The 23,778-nt window shown below is 47.5% G+C and overlaps 1 protein-coding gene across 3 annotated transcripts in view; it reads left to right on the forward strand.

Moving 5' to 3' along the window:
* Window positions 1-23,778, forward strand: part of RALGAPB (Ral GTPase activating protein non-catalytic subunit beta) — a 2,268,266-nt gene that overhangs the window by 2,072,541 nt on the left and 171,947 nt on the right. For all 3 annotated transcript variants that reach the window (XM_078652319.1, XM_078652321.1, XM_078652322.1), the window contains one exon: window positions 23,336-23,444. In XM_078652319.1, the coding sequence (XP_078508445.1) occupies window positions 23,336-23,444 (109 nt within the window). The remainder of the gene's footprint in view (window positions 1-23,335; window positions 23,445-23,778) is intronic.

Genomic DNA, 23,778 nt, shown 5'->3' on the forward strand with positions numbered 1-23,778 from the left:
AAAAACTCCAAACTCCCCCCAGCTATGTGGGACTTCGTAGTGGTAACGCGCAGGAAAGCCACGGCGCTCCGCTCTCTAAGCAAAACAACGATTGTAATTCAGAGTAGCAAAAGCTCACAGTAACTCAGCATTTACTCACGCTTAGGACGATTCAAGAATCTTCGGCACAGAAACTCCAGAACTGCCTGCTCACCAGCCGGCTCGGCAGGACATCGAGAACATAGACCCGGAAGCACGGGTCTAAAGGAAAGGTGCTAGGCAAGCACCGCGCTCGGAGCCCCGAGCAGAAACAAGGCACGAAGCAAGGGAAATCTCCGGGACAGGAAAGGGGCAGAGCACAGCAAAGAGTCCTTCCTCCACACTCGGGAATCTCCGGAAACAGGTACAAAACAAAATCACGCACAAGGACTCCCGATCCCGCCCCTATTTATAGGACAAGGAACCACACAGTGCATTATGGGGGATGTAGTTTTAATGACCAGGTAGGCGCCGCTACGTGATCCTGACAGTTCAATGGCCGTCGCCTCTTTGGCGACAAGGCAGACCATGCGCTTGAGCGTTTTAAGGACTCCAGGGCTGCGGCCAAGTCCTGGGGCCTCTCGGCCACACGCCAGCAAACGGGTGCCTTTCGCTCCTTTCGTGGCCACGGAAGGGGCGCCCCCGCACGAGCTGCAAGCCACGCACTGCAGAATGTTTAACAGCGCGGTGGCGGCCGTGGAAACTGCCGTAGCGGCGGTCGTGGACAGCGGCGAGGCCAGTCCACACCTCCCTCCGCAGCACCTGCCTCAAATCCTTCCTAGTCCGTGTTTTCAGGCCCATGTGACGCCAGTGGGTGGCAGGGTTCGCCATCACCTCCTCCACTGGCGCGATGTCACGTCGGACAGGTGGGTGCTGCAAATCGTCCGAAGGGGCTACTCCCTCCCCTTCGAGGCGTCCCCTCCAGCCATGCCACTGCAATTCCACCGCGTGTCGGGGGATCACTTGCAACTTCTGCAAGAGGCAGTCACGGCCCTCTTGGCCAAGGGGACCATCGAGCACGTTCCTGGGCCGGAAGTAGGGTGTGGTTGTTACTCCCACTACTTTCTGGTACCCAAGAAGGGCAAAGGGGGCCTACGCCCTATCTTGGACCTACGGAACGTCAACGGCTTTCTCCGGAAAGAGAAGTTCAAGATGCTGACTTTGGCTCAGTTCTTAACTGCCCTGGACCCCGGAGACTGGATGGTAGCGTTGGACTTGCAGGACGCTTACTTTCACATCCCCGTCCTGCCGGCCCACCGGCGTTACCTGCGGTTCACGGTAGGCCACGAGCACTTTCAGTTTAACGTGCTCCCCTTTGGCCTCACCAGCGCCCCACGGGTGTTCACGAAGGTGATGGCGGTGGTCGCAGCTCATCTGCGCAGGTTAGGGGTGCCAGTCTTCCCCTACCTCGACGACTGGTTGTTGAAGGCGGGCTCGCCCCAGACAGTCGTCAGCCACCTCCAGACTACGGCCAACCTCCTGCACTCGCTGGGGTTCTCCATCAATGTGCCGAAGTCGCACCTGTATCCCTCTCAGAAGCTCCTCTTCATCGGAGCGGTTCTAGACTCGGCGCAGTTTCGGGTTTGTCCTCCCGAACAGCGGGTTCAGGATATTCATGCTCTGATTCCGATCTTTCAGCCTTTATCCCGAGTCTCGGTCAGGTTGACGCTGCGGCTCCTGGGGCTGATGGCCTCCTGCATCCTTCTGGTGCATCACGCCCGGTGGCGGATGCCAGCTCTGCAGTGGGACCTGAAGTTTCAGTGGACCCAGCATCAGGGCAACCTGTCCGATCATGTCTTGATCTCGGAGGGCACTGAGAGACAGTTGCAGTGGTGGCTCACGGACCGTGATTGGGTCAGTGGCAGATCCCTCTCCCTACCCCACCCGGAGCATGTGGTTGTGACGGATGCGTCCCTCCAGGGCCGGTGGGGCCACATGGGGGAGGTGGGGATCAGAGGCCTCTGGTCTCAGGTGGAGTCCCAGCTCCATATCAACCTTTTGGAGCTGCGGGCGCTGAAAGCATTCCTCCCCTCTGTCCGGGGGAGTGTAGTGCAGGTGTTCATGGACAACACCACCGCCATGTGGCTGCAAGTGACCAGACAACGCGTCGAGCAGCAAACAAGCAGAAGGGCTCCACGCAGATCTCGGGGATGCTGGAGGGCTGATCTTCGGTGCAGGGGCTGCTCGGGGCTGGGGCTTCTCAGTCCCCAAAGCACTGGGTCGAGTTTACCTCGGGATTCGTGCTGGAAGCGAAGCGAAGTGCAGTTTCTTCCAAGATGGCCGGTCCCACGTGTCTCGTCGCACCCACGGATCTCAGCTGTGCTGCAGATGTGAGTTGAGGTCGGAGAGGTCTGGGAATCCGGGTCTCGTCGGGCTCTGAAGTCTGGATCCTTGAGGGAAGACGACAAAGTGAAGCCGCTGGATGCTTGATGGTGCCTGCAGTTGCAGGGTGGACACTCCTTGCCCACAAGGGAGATTCTTCAGTCTTCTGTGGAGCAGAACGTCGAAGGCCAGAGTTTCTTCTTGTTGAATAGTTCAGGATAATCTAATTTGGAATGGGACCAGCTCCTACCTTTATTCCCCTAAAGGGGGCTGCACTACTGACTAGGGGCCCGATGTAGGTAAAATAGATTTACCGATTTTTAATTACCGAATCATACCGATTCGGTAATTAAAAATCGGTAAATCTAAGGGGTGGAGATGTAGGAACATCCATATGTTCCTTTTACCGAATCGGTAAATATCTGTATTTACCGATTCGGTAAATACCGACCGGTAATGCCCCATTCATTCCTATGGGCTTTGAAGCCCATAGGAATGAATGGGGCATTACCGGTCGGTATTTACCGAATCGGTAAATACAGATTTTGACAAGGGTGCAGGGGGTGTCACTTTGACACCCTCTAGCACCCCCAAAAAAGATTCGGGGGCCATGTGGCAGGCATACCTGCCCTAAGGGCAGGTCTGCCTGTCATATGGCACAGGTGTGCATGCACACATGTGCATGCACACCTGAATCGGTATTTTACCATCAAATATATTTGATGGTAAAATACCGAATCGGTAAGGGTTGTGGGACTCAGAAGAGTCCCACCTACATAGCAAAAATACCGAATAGGTATGAATACCGATTCGGTATTTTACAGATTCGGTAAATTTACCGATCGGTAAATTTACCGAATCTGTAAAATTCTGGGCCCTACATACCAAATCTTATTTACCGGTCGGTAACGGCCGAAAATACCGATTTTCGGCTGTTACCGACCGACCTACATCTGGCCCTAGGTCCCTCCCTGGGTGGGACCAGGAAGGGGGGTGGTTAAACCCCCTATCCTTTGTCCGGTTTCCCGCCAGAGCTGGGGCTGGGATGCCCCAGCAACTGGTTTGAACCGGTGTATGCACAGGGCACCTTGTGTGATCCAGGCATGTCTCATTCCTTTCAGGCCTCCCTACCTCAATACACAAAATCCTGTCTGGGGTGGTGCTAGCACCTCCCAAGGCAGGAAACCCTTTGTCCAAGCCATCCTCGCTGGAAGGACTCCCAGCAGCAGGAGGTCAGACTTGTGTCTGTGGTGGCAGCATCCATTTTGTGATGCTGAGGCTCGAGTTAACTTTAACCGGGGTTCACAGTTACATACATCCCGTGTCCCTCTAGAGGGGTGGAATGCTACCCCCGTCGCCAGAATTGGCGAGGGGGTAGTATTCCAAATCGTATGACACCTTACTCGACATGTTTTGATAATGTTATACCAGAGTTAGCATTTAACCGCGAGGTTGATAATGCACTTAAGAGTATATGGTATAGCGTTATCATGGAACAGCTATTAGGACTTGGTTCCGCAAGCTGCAAACGGGCTCAGCTCATGCCAGAGCACCATCTCACATAATTCTAAGCACTCTGCCTTCAGGATTGATAAGGCCTTCCATAGGAGTGACTGATAGGAATACATGTGTCCATTTTAGGGTTAGATATAGGTATACTATATCTACAGCAAAGGGTGTTTACACCACCTTGCCCCAGCTGTCATGCAGCCAGTTGTGTCAGATTTAGATGGCCAGCCAGGGGTGGCATAATACATGCTTCAGCCCCTGGTTGGCCCTGGGTGCACCTATGCCCTGGGTACCTAAGGTACACTGTACAGGGACTGATAAGGTGACCCAGTATCCAATTAGATATGTACCTAAGGTACATGGAATCCATTTTAACAGAGAGAGCAGGAAGCCTGGGGTCCTGAATAGCAGGATCCCAGGCCAACTAAGTCAAAAACCAGCAAAACACCAGGCAAAAAGTGGGGGCAACCATAGTCCGATATCCACCTTCCTACATGGATAGATTCCTTTCAAGCCCTATTCAACATTATCTTTCCACATTCCACTAACTGTTTACTCTCATTTACCTACTCACCCACCTGTATTAAAAAATGCACTCACCCTCTCCCCATCCTTCATTCACCAACCCGCTCACATTTACCCATTCACATTAAGCTATCCACTCCCATTCATCGACCCCATATACCCAGAAAGCCACATTTACCCAGCCACTCATTCAACCCATGCAGTCACTGACTCCTCGATTCACACAAACATACACATCCTAACCCATCCAGTAACCAGCAGTTCCACTTATAAAATGCTACAATTTGAGGATTTGTTAATGCTTGTTTAATTTCACCTCCGGATTACAGCTATTTAAATTGAAGTGAGGCATACAGACCACCTTCGGATATTTGTAGTAGTAGTTTGGCAAGTGTCATTCTGTGTCTACCTCCCCCTAAATTCAACCAGTCGGTGTGGAGTTTAGAGATTTAGATATAAAGTGGGTTAGTATTACTGATATATTCACAAACGGATCTATGATGTTACAACGCGTTATTTTACAACGCAGACTGTTACATCGCAATTTTTACAACGCAGGATCCATTACAACGCATGGCATTACAACGCATGGCATTACATCGCAGATGCTATTACAACGCATGGCATTACATCGTAAGTATAGGTAAGTATACCTTTTTAAAAAAAATGTTATTATTTTAATTTAATTAAATTATTTTAATTAAAATAATAGTAATTATTTATTTAAATTAATTTTAATAAAAAATGTAATTAATTTTATTTAATTAATATAATTAAATTAATTTAAATATTTTTTTGATTGTAATTAAAATAAATTTTTTAAAATAATGTATTTAATTTAATTATTTTATTAAAAAATGTAATTAATATAATATAATTAATTTTATTTAAATTAAAAACACCCCTGTACCCCAAAACCCAAACCCTGCCCTGAAACCTAAAAACACCCCTGTACCCCAAAACCCAAACCCTGCCCTGAAACCTAAAAACACCCCTGTACCCCAAAACCCAAACCCTGCCCTGAAACCTAAAAACACCCCTGTATCCCAAAACCCAAACCCTGCCCTGAAACCTAAAAACACCCCTGTATCCCAAAACCCAAACCCTGCCCTGAAACCTAAAAACACCCCTGTACCCCAAAACCCAAACCCTGCCCTGAAACCTAAAAACACCCCTGTACCCCAAAACCCAAACCCTGCCCTGAAACCTAAAAACACCCCTGTACCCCAAAACCCAAACCCTGCCCTGAAACCTAAAAACACCCCTGTACCCCAAAACCCAAACCCTGCCCTGAAACCTAAAAACACCCCTGTACCCCAAAACCCAAACCCTGCCCTGAAACCTAAAAACACCCCTGTACCCCAAAACCCAAACCCTACCCTGAAACCTAAAAACACCCCTGTACCCCAAAACCCAAACCCTGCCCTGAAACCTAAAAACACCCCTGTACCCCAAAACCCAAACCCTGCCCTGAAACCTAAAAACACCCCTGTACCCCAAAACCCAAACCCTGTCCTGAAACCTAAAAACACCCCTGTACCCCAAAACCCAAACCCTGCCCTAAAACCTCAGTACACATATACATATACTCCTATACTCATATTTATTTAAAATATTACTTAAATTAATACATTTAATTTATAATATTTAAAAACATAAATAAATATTTTTATTTATTTTTATTTATAATTAATATTAATTAAATCATTTATATAATATTAAATAAAATTAAAATAAATTATATACTTACCAATACTTACGATGTAATGGTATGCGTTGTAATAGCATCTGCGATGTAATGCCATGCGTTGTAATGCCATGCGTTGTAATGGATCCTGCGTTGTAATAGCTGCGTTGTAACAGCATTACGACGTAAAAGTTGCGTTGTAAGTGATACACACCTTCACAAACTGGTACAATAGCCTGGGTAGGCACCACCTTCTTGGATAGTGCCATTCTACCTCCCACTGACAGGGAGGTTACCTACAAAACATGGTTATATTTGAACCGCTGACATGTGTTTTTCTAGTATTCCCGGCAATGACTTCTTCATTGCTATGGAAAATTTGGAATGTTTAAAGGTTGTACCTTCCCACCCAGGTTGTTTGTCTACATCTCTTATTTCAAGGGACCAAAGGAGAAACATACTTGACTTAACTGTGAGCCCTGATATATCACCAAACTCTCTGTGTTTGACTGCTCATGGTAAGTACCAGCTACTCTGTGGCCGGAGCGTATCCTACATGCTTCACAGCTGAGCACTATAGTCCCTCTGCCTTCCTTTGTCGGATGTGTTTCCGGTCACGACGCGGAGCTAGAACCCTCCGCAGAGGCGCGGGCTATTTTGCTGGAAAGGCCCCTGCGTTTGTGGACATGCGAGCTCATTTTGGCTAGCAGAGGGTCCCTGAGCCCGTGGCTTGGCTTCCCAGACCGCGTGGTGAATTGCCGACCAGAGAGAGTTTAAGTGCAGGTTTTGGAGGCTACGCTGGTGTCACCGAGGTCTCTGGTGGCATACGGAGTTCTATCCCTCCAGCCCTCCTAAAGGTTTTTAACTCAAGGCTGCAGGATGACTATTTTGAGTGCAGGAGCTAAGCCCATTTGTTGCATTTCTAACAGGTAGTTTTACACAACAATGAGCAACAAATAAATATTTGGGTGATATAAGTTTCAGCTTGCAACATTCTGATCTCTGTAAGATCCCATGAAGGGGTATTTTTTCATTTGCTTGAAAGGCTATGGACTGGTCTAAACGGAGTCTTGCTCTGATCTGAGGGAGTTATTTGAGTTTGGAGACCGCATTGGGTGGCCAGGTTTCCAGCTTGGAAGGTAAGTGCTCTCTTTTTAACCTTGGTTTTCGGAAAAGCACGGTCTTCTGCCCAGTTGAGGGTCGCTGGTAGGGTTCACGAAGACACTGTGAAATGTATGCAGAATTACTCCAAGGCATTGGGTGCCTCCGCCAAACCTAAGGCTGCAGTTTTGGTACAAATGGTAAAAAATGTTGAGGTCGCGCAGCAGCGCAAGCCATTTGTACTTCCCTCCTACTTAAAGACCCGATGATGGCCACAAACACAGGCCCAGGCTCCGGTAACATTGTAGATACTTTCACTTCCCCAAATACTGCTGAGCATTCTGATTCTGAGACTCCAGGTGCTCTTTCCAGACCGGGTCATAAAAATTTGCAGGACATTGTAGCGTTTTCTTCTAAACAGGGTGCTGGGGGAGACTCAGTCGAGCCATCTGTGCATCATGAATCAGATCTGGAGCAGCTCACTGTTACAGTCGAGGAATATCCCTTGGTTCAGAAGTCTACAGTCACTGCGTTTGTACTAGAAAATTCTCAGGCATTGGTCTTGTCATTTCCCTTGGTGCCACCTGCCTCGGCCCTACCAGGCGCATAGGAAAAACAGCAATTGTCTCCACACAGTCCCCAGGTGGCTGCTTTTCCTTTTTTGTATCCGAAAGCTTTGGAAGATCGAATTGCTCGGGCAGAGGGGGGTATTTTGCACGCCAGGACTCAGCAAGAAGCCTTACAACAGTGTACTGAAACCCCTACTCTTCAACTAGAAGTGAGAAATATGCTCAATCTTATCCTCGAGGAAATTAGAAATTTGACGATCTCGCAAGCACTCAAAACCCCTGCCCTCCATGTCAGACTCAATAAAATTGAGGAATCAATAGCACAACTCCCAGAAAGGCTAAAGGAGGCTAAATTCAGGATTTCAGATTTAGAGAACCAGCTTACTATGACCCAGAATGAAATTGGCCAATTTCATAAATAGCAGTCTTTGTTGGAAAATAGGATTGAACAGCTAGAAAACCATTCACGCTGTTCCAATCTGCATATGCTGGGAGAGGGGTGTGAGGGTTAACAAATGATTCTGTGGGTTGATGTGTTAATTCAGTCTAATTTTTTGCCTGGATTCTCTGGGGAGAGCCCATCGTGTCCCAGTGCAACGTTCTGCTACCTCAAAATTTCCATGTACAATAATTGTAACTTTTGGGGATTATTAATTAAACAGCAGATGCTGTCAAAGGCAATACAGCAGAGACCGTTTTCTTCACCGGAAGACCCCCTGTGTCTAATCTTTTCCGATCTGTCTGCTGTTGCAGCCAGACACCAAAAGAACTGTTAAAATGCTTCATCTCTATAACGTGCAAGGGGTATGGTCTAGCATTGTGCAACAATCTAAATTGAAGGTTCTCCTGAAAGGACAATTCCATCTGTTATCTAATGTTTCTGAGACTCGAGAGCTTTTGCAACACATTTCTAAAGTGTCTTAATAGTGATTTCTTTGTTGCATGATAAATGTAATCAATCTTCTCATGGTATCTTCCAGATTGTGGATGGGGTAGGGGGGAGGGGTAAGGGTGCAATGTCATGGCACCAATCTTACCAGTATTACCAATATTCTGTCAAATATGCATTTGCTTTTGTGAAATGTTCTTCCTGTGGGAAAGGCTCATACTGACCCTCATTCAGTCTGCATTGTCTGCCTGTCATAGCCCACCCCTCCTGACACCTGTCCTCACTGCCAGAAGCTGTCCAGATGTACCTTCGAGGACAGGGAGAAGATCGGCCTTCTGTAGTAGGGGATCTCTCTGTATAGTCATAATCTAGTGAATAGTGCCACCCATGTGCGTGGACCCCGGAGCAATCAAAAATAATCTCTTAAGGTCTCAAGACATGCAGAACTGCATCGACATTGAAGAGAGAATTTAAAGACAGATAATGCAGCCTATATCCACAGGCTACACTGTCCAGTACTTCTACTAGAAATTCCACCACAAATCCACAAACAGCACAGCCTGTCCAGATTTCTCCACAAAGAAAACCCTTGCTTTAACAGCAAAACCCTCTGGAATGATAGAGAGGAAGAAATGGACAGACAAGCCCATAGGCTGCCATTATGTGGCTCAGAACAAGATACTGTGCCTTTAGGAGAACTTTCCAGAACTTCACAGAATCCCAGAATGCACTGCAGGTCCCTTTTACTTTCAGTTCTTTTTTCCGGCTCCTGCAAGCAGGACCCTGGAGCATTGAGCTCTCCTTTTTCAAGGGTTTATTTGGTGATTTTTCATTGTTTTCAAGTGTTTTTTGAGTGCTTTTCTTGAAGTACTTTGGTGTTTCTTCCTTGTGTTTGTCTTGGTGCACTCTTTATTTGCCAATATGCCTGCATTATTTGACAAATGCCCGGAGTGCTCGAGGAAGAAGGCCAAGTCTGACCCACACGAGGTGTGCATCATCTGCCTTCCCTCATCTCATGTCCCGGAAGAGTGTGACATCTGCCAGGGCTTCTCTAGCAGGACCCTGAGGGACAGACTGAAGATCAGGCTCCAAGGCCTGGAAGACAGAAGACTGAAGGCACAAGGTGGGTCTGGAAGGGCTTCCTCTGCCCGTGCTGAGGCCTCTGGGGGGCTCCCAAGGGGCAGGAAGACCAGCAAACGTCTCCATTCTCCGTCGGCGTCGATTGCACCGACTACGGCGTCGAGAGGGATGACTACAGTCTGTTCCCCGTCTCCCCAGGGCTCTGGGTTGAAGTGGCGGCGACGCTCGGCGTCGAGGGAACTGAATAGACCGCCGTTGAAGTCAACGGTGACGATTTCGTCGTCGTCGAGTATTCGACGTCGAGAAAGGGCCCGGCGTAGGCGCTTGCCGTCAAGGCGACACCGCTGCTCGCCGTCGGCGAAGAGAAGGAGGTCGTCGTCGTGGGGAACCTCGACGCCGAAGAGGCGTTCAGCGTCGAGGAGACGCTCGCTGTCGAGACGAAGATCGCCGTCGAGGCGTAGGTCGACGTCGAGGCGAAGGTCGACGTCGAGGCGAAGGTCGACGTCATGGAAGAGGCGTGCGACGTCGATTAGGAGGCGCTCGCCATCGAGGAGTCGGCGCTCGCCGTCAGGCTGCCGTTCTTCGACACAGAAGAGGCGCAGAAGGAGTTCTGGCGCCAGGAGTCAGTCGAGCAGGCGGCAGGTGCCTATGGGGGATTCTCCAACATCCCAGCCTAGGAAAGAGGACGGTTCACCGGGCTCGGTGTACTCCGAAGTGTTTAAGCCTTCTAGGCCAAAGTCGGTTACGCCCCCTCCTCCGCCACCGCCGCGGGCTCCCACCCCGCCACCACTTCCACCCCCTCCTCAGCCGCAGCCTCTGCCTCAACCTCACCCTCAACCTCAGCTTCCGGATGACAGACCTACTCCGGTTCCTCCGAGGACGGCGTCGCTGCCTCGATTCCTGACGCCCCCTAAGGGTACCCCTCGGCCGAGGGCCCCTGCCGGGCCAAAGTCGCCCGCTCCGGTGAAGCCAGCTGAACGCCCGAAGCCAAGGAGATCGCGATCTCGCTCGGATCGGAAGGGGAGATCGCGGAGTCGTCACAGGTCCTCAACGAGATCTAGATGGCGTCACAGGAGGAGACGCTCACGGTCCCGCACGGATTCCTCCGGGACCAGAACCTACTCACCGACCTTGTCGGAATCCACAGGGACGAGAGTATCGCCAGTGATCGACGACAGCACGTTCCAGGATGTTCTCCTGAGGGGTGCAGCGAAGTTGGGTATCACGGTGACGGTGCCTACTCCAACAACATCAGTGATTTTCGAGAGACTGCATAAAAAACACCTGTCTCGCCCTTTACTACCCCTGGTGCCGGGGCTGGTGGAGCCTGCAGAAGAGTTGTTTCTCACCCCTGCGGTGACGAAGTCCGCTCCCTCGCGGCTCCTTAAGAAGTACAGGGCCCCGGATTCTGACCCTGCCTTTCTTTGGATGGATCCTACTCCGGATTCTGTCATTGTGACGGCGGCTAGGAAGCAGCATGCCACCTCCCCGTCCTCTACTGTACCTCCGGATAAGGAGAGCCGCTGGATTGATTTGGCGGGCAGAAAGGTCTGTGGGACGGCCTCTACTGCTATGAAGGCGGTCAGCGCTGTGGCTTTGCTGGGGCGGTACGATCGTGCTCTATAGGAGTCCCTCCAGCAGTTCGCTGAGTTCCTTCCCCGGGAGATAAAGGATGACTTTCAAGAAGTCCTGAAGGAGGGGATGCTTGTATCGAACCAGCTCATCAGCGCGGCTGCGGATACGTCCCTTTTGGCGGCACACGGGTACTCTCATGGTATCAATCAGCGGCGCCATGTATGGCTTCGGCTTACGTCACTCAAGCCCGAAGCTCAGCAGCGGGCGGCCAATCTGCCTTTCTCGGGTGAAACCCTGTCTGGCAAACATGCGGATGACGAAATGGCCCGCATGAAGGCGGAGGCCGAGACCCTGACGGCGGTCGAGCTGGAAAAGCCCAAAGAGAAGAAGACCTACCGCCTGTTCCAGAGACGGTTCGGGGGTCAAGGCCGTGGACGAGGAGAGACTTCGGGACAGCAGCAACAACAACAGCAACAGTTCCGGAAGCCCTTCCAGAAGTGCCAGAGGGGTAGAGGCGGCCAACAGTCCGCGGCAGCGAACAAAGGCCCGGCTGGGTCTCGACCCTGAGCGGTTACTTCCCCTACATCCGTTACCCGCTCCGGTGGGGGGAAGCGTTCAATTTTTTCTGGCAGAGTGGAGAAAAATTACTCAGGACAAGTGGGTGCTGAATATTGTTTGCAATGGATACAGTCTTCGTTTCACCAGCCCGCCTCCCTCCATCCCACCGGTCAGCTCGCAGTTTCAACTGCGCGAGCTCCAGGCGGAGGCTGATGTCCTGTTAAGGAAAAGGGCGATAGAAGACGTACCTCTGTCTCAAAGAGGAAGAGGTCTGTACTCCTGGTTCTTTCTGGTTCGCAAAAAAAGCACAAGAACGAGTTCAGGCCCATTCTGGATTTGCGACAAGCAAACAAATGGATTCGCAGAGAGAAGTTTCGCATGCTGTCGTTGCATCAGATTTATCCTCAGCTGCAACAGGGAGACTGGCTATGCGCTATAGACCTACAGGATGCGTACTTCCATGTGCCCATTGCACACAAACACAGGAAGTGACTGCGATTCCAAGTCTGCGCCAATCATTATCATTACACAGTACTGCCATTCGGGCTGAACCTGCACCCAGAACATTCTCGAAGTGCATGGCGGTGGTAGCTGCACACCTGAGGAAGAACAAGGTGTTTGTCTACCCGTACCTGGACGATTGGTTGATCAAGGCCTCCTCCTTCTCGGAAGCTCAAGCGCACTTCCAGAAGACGTGCGTTCTCTTGGACAAGCTGGGGTTGCACATCAACATGTCCAACTCTATCCCGACTCCGGTCCAGTGCATACAGTACTTGGGAGCCTCCATCAATACGCTGTCAGCAAGCGTGTCTCCTTCGGAAGAGAGACGATTATCACTCCTTCGGAAGGCTCAGGCTCTTATGACCGCTCCATCTACAACAGTGAGGACGGTGTCTTCTCTACAGGGGTCGATGGCCTCTTGTATCTTCCTCACGCCACACGCAAGGCTGCACATGAGACCATTGCAGGAGTGCTTGGAGGATCAGTGGGATCAGAGGAAAGGATCTTGGGACGACAGGATATGACTGTCTCTGCATGCTTTTCAGTCTCTGAAGTGGTGGTGTTCAGCGGAGAATCTCCTCAGAGGGGTTCCCTTCCACAAGGACATTCCCACACAGACGATCGTGACGGATGCGTCTCTCCACGGCTGGGGAGCGCACTCCGGAGACTTACAGATTCAAGGGACGTGGTCCCCGACGGAGTCCACGTACCACATCAATTTCCTGGAACTCAGAGCTGTTCACTTGGCACTGAAGGCCTTTCATCCGTCCTTCCGGACCAACTCTCTGCTTGTACAGACGGACAATACGACCACGATGTATTACCTCAACAAGCAAGGGGGGTCGAGATCACGCACTCTGTAGCAGGAGGCGCAGGCGATCTGGCACTGGCTTTTAGCCAGAGGACTCACGATAACAGCTACCCACCTGCCAGGTGTGCAGAATGTTCAGGCAGACGCACTGAGCAGACTGATTCAGGAAAACCACGAATGGGTCATAAACGATGAAGTACTAGGAGAAGTCTTCGCAAGGTGGGGGACTCCAAACGTAGATCTGTTCGCCACCGCCGAAAACAGCAAATGCCGAGACTTCGCCTCCAGGTACTACCAGCCGGGGACGCTGGGGAATGTGTTATGGATCAACTGGTCGAACAGCTTTCTATACGCTCTCCCACCCATTCCCCTGATTCCGACGGTGCTCATCAAGCTGTCCCAGTCCAGGGCGCGGATGATCCTGATTGCCCCGGAATGGCCCAGGCAGTGGTGGTTCACGGACCTGCTTCACCGGTCTCTCCTTCCTCACATACGGCTGCCGGGCAGGCCAGACTTTCTCACGAAGTTCAGGGGGCAGATGTTGCACCCCAACCTCTCGTCTATAAGTTTGGCGGCATGGCTCCTGAGATAGTGCAATATGGCCATTTGAATCGACCTGAAGATTGCATGGACATACTGAAGGAGGCTAAGCGACCTTCCACTAGGACTTCTTATGCTTACAAGTGGAAGAGGTTTTGCATCTGGTGCAAGTCCAAGAACTATGACCCAACGACATGTAAGGAAGATGTCATCCTTTCGTATCTTCTACATCTGGCGCAGTCTGGCCTTAATGTCCATTCCATTAAGGTTCATCTTGCTGCGCTGACTGCCTACAGGAAATGCCCTTCACAGACTTCCTTCTTTCAGATCCCTGTGATCAAAGATTTTTTGGAAGGCTTGAAGAAAGTGTTCCCTCCTGTCCGGCTTCCTTCGCCTTCCTGATAATTGAATGTGGTGCTGTCCAGATTGATGAAGGAGCCTTTTGAACCTATTCATAAGGCTTCGTTGCAGCACCTGTCCTGGAAGGCGGCATTCCTCGTGGCCATTACATCGGCCCGCAGGGTGAGTGAAATTCAGGCGTTGTGTTGCCAAGAACCTTATACTGTATTTCATGCTGCTAAGGTTGCCCTAAGTTTCTTCCAAAGGTTATCTCAGATTTTCATGTTAACCAGACCATAACTTTACCTACGTTTTTTCAGAATCTTTCCTCTCCAGCGAAAGGTCCCTGCATTCCCTGGATGTTAGGAGGATGTTGAAATTTTATCTGGATAAGACCAAAGATATTCGTAGGTCAGACCAATTGTTTATCAATTATGGATCAGTCAGGACCGGTCTTGCTACCTCCAAACAGTCCATCTCTAGGTGGATTGTGTCCTGTATACAATTGTGTTACCAAAAGGCTAATAAGACCTTAGGGGGTAAACCTAAGGCTCATTCCACCAGGGGCAAAGCTGCCACGACTGCTTTGCTTCGTAATGTTCCGATTGCAGAAATCTGCAAGGCGGCCACTTGGAAGTCGGTCTATACCTTTGCTAAACATTACTGTCTGGACACTGATGCCAGGGCAGACGCTCAGGTTGGGCAGGCTTCGCTGCGAAATCTGTTCGCACAGTAGTGGTGTTATTCTTTTTTCTCCACCGCCGCTTTGGTGTGGGGATGGGCTTGCCATTCTATTCACTAGATTATGACTATACACAGAGATCCCCTACTACAGAAGGAGTAGTTTCTGTCCTGTAACTCCAGTTCTGTAGTAGGGGTATCTCTGTTATAGTCATAAGCGCCCGCCCTCCTCCCCGGTGGAGAGATATAATTCATGTAAGGAATGCTCCAGGTCTGGCGTGTTGCGCCTTCAAAAAGAACTGAAACTAAAAGGGACCTGCAGTGCATTCTGGGATTCTGTGACGTTCTGGAAAGTTCTCTTAAAGGCACAGTATCCTCTTCTGAGCCACAAAATGGCAGCCTATGGGGCTTGTCTGTCCATTTCTTCTTCTCTATCATTCCCGAGGGTTTTGCTGTTAAAGCAAGGGTTTTCTTTGTGGAGAAATCTGGACAGGCTATGCTGTTTGTGGATTTTTGGTGGAATTTCCAGTTGAAGTACTGGGCAGTGTAGCCTGTGGATATAGGCTGCATTATCTGTCTTTAAATTCTCTCTTCAGTGTCGATGCAGTTCTGTATGTCTTGACACCTTAAGAGATTATTTTTTATTGCTCCGGGGTCCATGCACATGGGCGGGATTATTCACTAGAATATGACTATAACAGAGATACCCCTACTACAGAATTGGAGTTACAGGACAGAAACTACTCCTTCATGGATTCCAGGACAGAGGATCATCCAAAAGAGGCCTTGGGGCCACCAGTCTTCCTCCAAAGAGCTCTCCTCTCATCCGTAAGAACCCCAAAGAGGAAGATCTTGTGAAAAAACCACCCTAAAAACAAGGTCTCAGTCGACTGCTCCCCCCCTCCTATACCGTACTCTGGCCCCTGCATCCCTATACAGTTCCTTAATAAATATTAGTATCCGTTGGTCTATGCCCATGTCGCTCAACGTCTTCCATAGCATGGAGTGGTCCACACAGTCAAACGCGGAACTTAAGTCCACGAATATAATAAATAGACTTCCTCTCTTGGCTTGGGTATACTTGGCAGTCAGGAGTGCTAAATTTAGGCCCTGTTCAATCGTGCCCTTGCCAGTACGGAAACCATATTGTAGGTTAGAGATATCTTTTTCCTCTGCCCAGACCTGCAGCCTGTTAAGAATTATCCTGCCCGCCACCTTCATTAAGGCGTCTAAAAGAGAAATAGTACTATAACAAGCGGCGTTGTTCCTATCCCCTTTTTTGAAGATTGGTATAACAACTGCTTCTGGCCAAGTTGAAATAAAGCCAGAAGCATTAGCGCAATTTTGGACATTTGTTAACAGGGGTGACCAAAGAGATAACTCAGATTTATATAGGTCAATCGGAACACCGTCCGGTCCCGGCGCTTTCCCCGAAGCACTATCCTTAATACCCATGACAACCTCCGCGTGCTCGAATACTACCCCCAATGGGAACGTCTCTAATCGCTCCGTCTCTACAAGTGACACCGTCTGATTATCAATGACATTCATAATCTCAGGTACATTCGGATTCTTATATACATTAGATAAATGCTTAACCCAAATGTCCCCTGGGACAGCTATGTCAATAATATCTGTTTCTTTGTCTGACAGGAAAGGGGCGTTTACTGCTGTCAACGACAGACCCCTCTCCCTACTCCAATCAGATCTTACCATAGTTACAGATGTGTCACTTCTGAAATGAGGCGGCCATTGGGAGAGGTAGAGATCAGGGGACACTGGTCTCTGGCGGACTCAGGACTCCACATAAATCTGTTGGAGCTCTGAGTGATTCGATTGGCTTTGAAAGCATTACTTCCCTCTGTCAAGTGGAAGCTAGTGCAGGTGTTCACAGACAACACCACTGCCATGTGGTACTGCAACAAACCAGGCGAGAGGGATCGTGGACCCTTTGTAGAGAGACCATTTTTCTCTAGACATGGCTGGAACAGCCGGGCAAAACCCTTGTGGGTCAACACCTGGCCGGTTCTCTGAACACCAGGACAGATGTACTCAGCTGTCAATGCCTAGCGGATCATGAATAGCATCTACAGTCGAAGGTAGCACAAGGTCTCTTTCAACAGTGGAGAGAACCTTGGTTATATTTGCTCGCCTCCGAAGAGAACGTGCACTGTCAGCAGTGCTGCGCACTCGCGTTTCTAATGCGGCTATCATTGGGCAACGTCTTTCATCATGAGTAAAGCTCAGGCCTACTGTACACCTTTCCGCCCATACCACTCCTGCTCATAGTTCTGAAGAAGATCAGGAGCAGCCAGATCCAAGTCAGTCTTGTGGCTCCGGACTGGGCGAGGAGAGTCTGGTATCAAGAACTTCTGAAAATGAGCATAGATCCTCTGATCAGGCTGCCACTTTGGGAGGATCTACTATCGCAGCAGCAGGAGAGGGTCCTCCACCCAATCCTGTCAACTCTGCGCCTCCATTCAGGGGGATTGATCGGCAGCAGTTGGCGGCTTTTGAACTTCCTGAAGTTTGTAATGTTATTCCGGCGGCCGGGCGGCCCTCCACTAGACGGCATACGCCTGCCGTTGGCAGAAAATTGTATTATATTGTACAGAAAGGTCTATTGACCCACTTTTTGCTTATCTTTACACAGTCCGTTTGTTCAATCTGACCCTTGCCCAACAGGCTCTGCTTAGGGAACTCTCAAGGGTTACCTTTCTGCTCTGTCTGCATTTTTGCTGTTGCTAGAACAGCCTTCTCTCTTCAAGCCTCCTATTATACATAGATTCCTAAAAGGGCTGATTCATTTGTTTTCACCCATGCCCTTTGTTATGCTACAGTGGGATCTTAATGTGGTCCTCACCTACCTGATGTGTGCTCCCTTTGAGCCTTTAGACAATTGTCCCCTCTGGCTGTTGACCATCAAAACAGCCTTCTTTGTGGCGATTACATCGGCCCGGAGGAGGAGTGAGTTGCAGATGTTATTGTGCTTGCCTCCCTATCTAATGTCCTTTCCAGACAAGGTGGTGCTTCTCACCCAGGCTTCCTTTATACCAAAAGTTGTGACCCCATTCCATCTAGGTCAATCCATCACATTGCCCACCTTCTTTGCTCCCCTGCATCCCTCTAAGAAAGAGGAGCGTCTCCACAGACTGGACCCAAATAGAGCATTGTCGTTCTACCTTGACCGCAAAGAGAGTTCCGGGCGGACGACAAACTCTTCGTGGGGTACGTGGGAGCAAAGAAGGGACGAGCAGTGAAGAAAAGGACCATCTCTCGCTGGGTCGTTTTCTGCATTAATATCTGCTATGCCCATGCAAAGAAGTAGCCTCCTGAGGGATTAAGGGCCCATTCCACCAGGGGAAATGCTGTGACTACTGCCTAGGCCCGGGTTCTCCCATTCCAAGACAGCTGTCAGGCAGCAACGTGGGCATCGTTTTGCACGTTTGCAAAACACTACTACCTGGAAGTCAGGTCCGCAGGGACGAGCATTTTGCCCGCTCAGTCCTGCAGGACTTCCTAGTATAGGATATTGGTCCGTAGCACGCCACCCGGATGGTATGGCTTGGGTATCCAATTCACAGGTAAGGAATCTGCAGCCAGAAGTCTCTGTCAGATGAACAATTTACTTACCTTCAGTAGTGCATTATCTGATAGAGACTAGCTATAGATTCCTTACAGCCCCACCCATGACTCTCTGCTTTGCGGACTAATATTGTAGGGCCAGCGTTACTCCCCCTTTCAAGGCCCTAGTTTTGCACCCGACTATGTCAGTCACTTTGCGGCTCTGCGCTTCTGACATGGAAAAAACAAAAAGTACTGACGTCTATATGTATGGGTCGTTCCTATATATGCACCACAATGTTATAACGAACGCTGCCGGTGACGTCACATGAAGCCAAATGGAGCCAACCTAGGGCGCACGCAAGGGGTATTGCTCAGCAACAGTTTCCGGATCCAGCCTGACGTCTGAAAAATTCAAAGTTAAGGAATATGCAGCTAGATAGCCTCTACCAGATAATGCGTTACCGAAGGTAAGTAACTGGTTCAACACCAGGAAAAAGTGAGTGTAACCATGAAAGCAGATCCTACTTTCCTACAATTACTATCTGTTGCTTCTTAATAGGTCTAAGTTATGGTATTTGCTAACAGAAATAGGAATGGACAAGAATTTACTACGCTTTTTGCACTGGTCCCATCTTAATCTAACTGCCTCCGCAAGGTAAAATTTGGATGGCTCCTTATCCAATGCTTGAAAGGTAACACGAGGGGTAAGGCAGGGGTGCATTCTTGCCCCAGTGTTATTTACATTGAATAGAAATAATTTGGGGGCAGTGCTGTCTACCTCTTGTCTAGATATTCCTAAAGTTAGTTCTAAATGAATCCCAGCACTTTTATATACGGATGACGCAGTTTTAATTGCCAGGTCCCCAAATACTTTGAAATCTCTAGATAATGCTTTTATTGATTTTATGGTAGCTCTTGACCTTGCGGTCAATTTTTATAAATCCCACATAATGTCAATTGGTTACCTAAAAAGGGGGATAAATCCCTTCCTTGTAAAGGAGGAGTGCTAACCAGTGTGCCCATCTATCCATATTTGGGTGTATTATTTGATGATAGGAGCACTTGAGTAGCACAGCTTGCTTTAAAGAAAAATACTTTGGCTAGAGCAGCTGGGGCATCCTTGGATGTCGCTAGAAGACTTGGGAGTAAACCCATACAACCACTGTTGAAAATCTCCAATGAGAAATGTGTCGCTATGACAGTGTATGGTAGTGTGGTTTGGGGTTGCAACTTCAAGGGGTAGAAAATAAACACTTACGGAAACTCCTAGCTGCCCCCTCCAACATTCCAGCTTTTATTATACATAAGGAACTGAGTCAGGGTTACATATCAGATTATATTGCTGCAGCACCCCTGATATGGTGGCAAAAAATTTGGTCAAGAGAAAAGCCAAATTTAAATCAGATTATTTTAGTGGACTGCATGAGTTTGGATAAAGCTGTAGAAATTCCTTGGATAAATTATATTTGCAACAGCTTTCAGCTCTTGGGCAACCAGAGCTTTTTAATCAACCCAGAAAGCTGCACGTAGAAACTGTGAAAAATGTTAAAACTCAATTTTTACTGAGGAGACAGTTGGATAGAGAAGGTAATGAACTTATGAAACCTACCTGTAGACACTTTATGATTTTAAGTCCTGGTATTTTATCTCAACCTTTTTGGCCGTTGTGTTAATATTCTGCATCATCATTTTATTTTATCTAGATTTAGGTTTAATTGTATTCATTGGCTCCTAACTGTACCTAAAGGTTTTTCTAAGTTAGGTTCCTTGCAACCATGTGCATGTGACAACTTTTCTGAACAAGACCTATTGCACTTTGTTTTTTGTGGTTTCTATACCGAGCTGCTAGTTAAATATACCCTACCACTTTTAAGAGATTGCCAATTTGCACAAGTTAGGCAAGCATTGATTTACTTACAAATGCTTTCCTCCCCACTTGTTATCGGGTTGCATGTTTTTGATCAGGGGCAATTTGTAAAAGAAATAATGTGGAGGACTAATAACTACGACCCGGGTTGTTAGAACATGTCTTTTATCATGAAATGTATTTTAATCATCATCATAAACGTGTTTTTTTAATGTAAAATGTACTTTTATAGCCAGAATGTTTCTGAATAAAGTTTTTATTGACTTGACTATCTGTTGCTCCTTATATGAGCCAGGGATGTGGAATTCCTATAGCCCAGCAACAAGTTTTAATGTGCATTTTGTCCTTGGGACAAGTAGGCCCAACCTCCTGCAGCACAAACCCTTTGGCTGCCAGTTTGCAGTATAACATTCTGGATCAGGGAAGGGCACTGTCTACAGTTAAGATAATATGTTTGACCATATGTTAATGCTGTTCAAACTTGCGTTTATGGTTCATTAATTGAAAGCCTTTATTATTAGGGTGAGCACTCTAAGTAAATGTTGTAAGCTCCGACTTCACTACTGACAGTGGTTCCAGTATAAAAATGTGTACACATGTTTTCAAAGTTTAGCAATATGAGGCTATGTATAACGCTCCCAGATTGCACTCTGATTTGATGCAAATATTTGCAGAAGTTTGAAAGCAAGATTGGTTCTTTGCTTTCAAAATAAAATGCTCATAAAAATGAAAGCAGGAAAAAAAACATTTTGCTCAACTACTATAACATTTCAGGTACCCTTTCTTTGCAGCATCATTTAGTAACAAAAATATTCATGATGGAAAATCAGTGTAACCAGTTTCAATAAGATTATGGGAAACCAAAATAAACAAGCATAGGCAAAGCCAGTAGGTCTGAAATTGGTGGTCAGCTTATTAGTTTTATTTGTGAGACTTGTTTTTTCATGGTTTTTGTAAAACCTTATTGGTGTGCGAGCTGCCGGGCCCTCACCATTATAACAAACATTGGCAAAGGCAAAAATAGTTTTTTGGTCTCAAAAAGCACACACTGCTACAGTAGTTGCTAGCACTGAACAAAACTACTTTGTGTGCCGATATGCTCCTTGTGAAAGAACAGAATTCTGTCACTCACAGTGAAGCCAACCGATACAGATACAGAAAGAGAGAGAGAATTTTAATAAACACAAAAGGTCGCAGTCAAAGCCAGACCAAATTAGAGGCCCAATTATTAAAGAAAGTCTCAAAAGTTCATTGGTATATTTCCTTGCATTTCAATGCTGCTATACAGTGTTTGTGAATTCCCAAGAATTTACATAAGTAGGACAAGAAATAGTACTGAAGTAGTGGACTACATTTTAGCATGAGCAAATGTGCATGTGTAGATTTGCTCATGCGAAAATCTGAGTGCTTGCAAGTTCACTTCCCTTAAACCACTTTTTTCCCAACTCTGGAAGAAGGTTTACGTCTGCCATTGTCAGGAGTAAGTTCCCAACATTTCTCGGTATGGAAAAAGATTAGAGAATAGTTGTTGAAAACCCTTAAAACATGCAAGTTAGTAGGTTTGCACTGATTCAAAAAGGCATTCTTACCATGGAACTATTACCACTGCGTTCAGCCCAGTATGTAGATCTGCTGAAACTTGGCCTGCAGAAACATCATAAGGGGATTGCTAGTATTCAAGCACTACTAAAGTTTGAGCCCTGGCATAATCAGAAAGGCTATATCAGAGCTCTTATATAATGAGATTGGTGCAATAATTTGTCGCTCCAAAGGCCCAAGTGGATTTTGTTACAAGACAAGTAGATTAATGAAGCAACCTGCCCCATGGACAAGTAGATATTTCTTTTAATTCCATCCCCCTGTATGAGCTATCTTTTCAAGCATGCTTTAGTTACTGTTTCTGAAGCAGCCATTCCAGCACCTCTCCTATCGAAAACGCCAAGCTATAAATGCATTACTATATTTTTCTCCTCAACACTGATAACCATAAATTCGGTCAGAATAGTCAGTGAATTTCAACAGTTGTCATCTGTTGTTATCTTTTGATGCTTTATTAAAAAGACAGGATCACTCTTGCCTATAGTGGTGATTGAGTTTCATTGGTCACAGGTGATATCATTGTCTATAATAGAGAGGTTGAATAGGCTAGATATGCATGGAGTTTGAATAAATATCTGTTTGGACTCGATATAACACCTGTGACGCATTATATCTTGTGTACATTATCTGTAGTGGAATCTTGCAGATCCATGCTAAAGCCATGCAGGATTAGCTAGTACGGGTGAGGAAGAACTCTGAGAAAATGTTCCAGATCCATTTTGGCGCTTGGATTATTCCCATAAGGAATCTGTGGGGAAAAAGCATATCAATCAGAAGAACAACTGAAGATCAGCAACATTTCATGCCATCCATTGTGATTTTCATAAAGCTGGAATGTGGTTTCTGTGATACGGAGGTGCTTGAAGTGTGAGTTTTAAGGGCTAATGATGAGTGTGGTTGTGTTGCATATGGACTTACTGTTCCAGAACCGGAATGAGTGGGAGAGTTGAACAGCAAGGTGCTGGAATGTAATCAAGAGGTATGGTGAAGCATTACATGGCATTGGGAGTTTGTTGATGGTTGTAGAGTGTATGGGGCTATGTGCAGTGGGAGAAGTGTACTGAGAGGGAGGATTGAGAGACGAGGGTCATGACTAATAGGTGCGTGGAGAGAGGGTTGAGGATTGTTAATGTAAGAGGTAGTAGTTGGTGTAACACACTGACAATTGCTAAATAATTTATCAAATACTTTTAAGGGATCTTTGGTAATTGAGTGGAGTTGGAAGAAGGAAGATGACTGGTCATTGTACCCTCTGATGGTGGGGGTGAGGACTGGAAGGGCTTAAGTGAAGTTCCTGATCCATGGACCAAGCAGAGAGACTGATTAACAACCATGTGTTGGTGAGGCTAATGGTACAGATATGTTGCTTCTGTTCTTGGTGTTGCGCAGTCGCAACTTTGCGTTGCAAAACATTTCAATTCTGGCATGTGATGGTAAATCTAATATGCCATTCATCCTCCACAATGGTTGGAAAGTATTTTTTTAATAGGCAGGCACAAAAAGTAATTCAAAGTTAAGGCAGAGCCCTCATTTCAATTGAATCACATTTATGTCCTTTTCATTCTACTGTCATATACAATTTCTCTCTTCCAAACAGTTCAGTCCTACTTCCAGAGCAAAGAAGATGCCTCAAGGTCGGGCAGTTCCTCCACTGGGACCAGAGACTAAGGTGGCTGTGGTCTGGGTTGAACAGTACGATGATATAGGTATTGCTATTGCTTGAACTCTTTACTGTTTCAAAATTCAAAGTAGCAGTGTCAGAGCCCAGTTTAGTCACAAGCATGTTTAGATGCTGGATCTCCAAAGCTGGTCCATGTGAGTTGCATTGTTGTCATACTTTAGTGAAGCCCACATAGCTATTTACCCACAGTGATCTAAATTGGACTCATTGACATAATGGTTATTCTCAAAAGCTGACACGAATCCATTCCTTGTGGACCATTGTTGCATTTGCCTGGTGTAGATTTAGAGTACCTCAAAATGTAATAACCTTTCATTTACAGTGATTACGACTGCTTATGAAAATTCTTGATTTAGAAA

This window comes from Lissotriton helveticus, chromosome 7 (assembly GCF_964261635.1).
Source record: "Lissotriton helveticus chromosome 7, aLisHel1.1, whole genome shotgun sequence".
Classification (NCBI taxonomy): domain Eukaryota; kingdom Metazoa; phylum Chordata; class Amphibia; order Caudata; family Salamandridae; genus Lissotriton; species Lissotriton helveticus.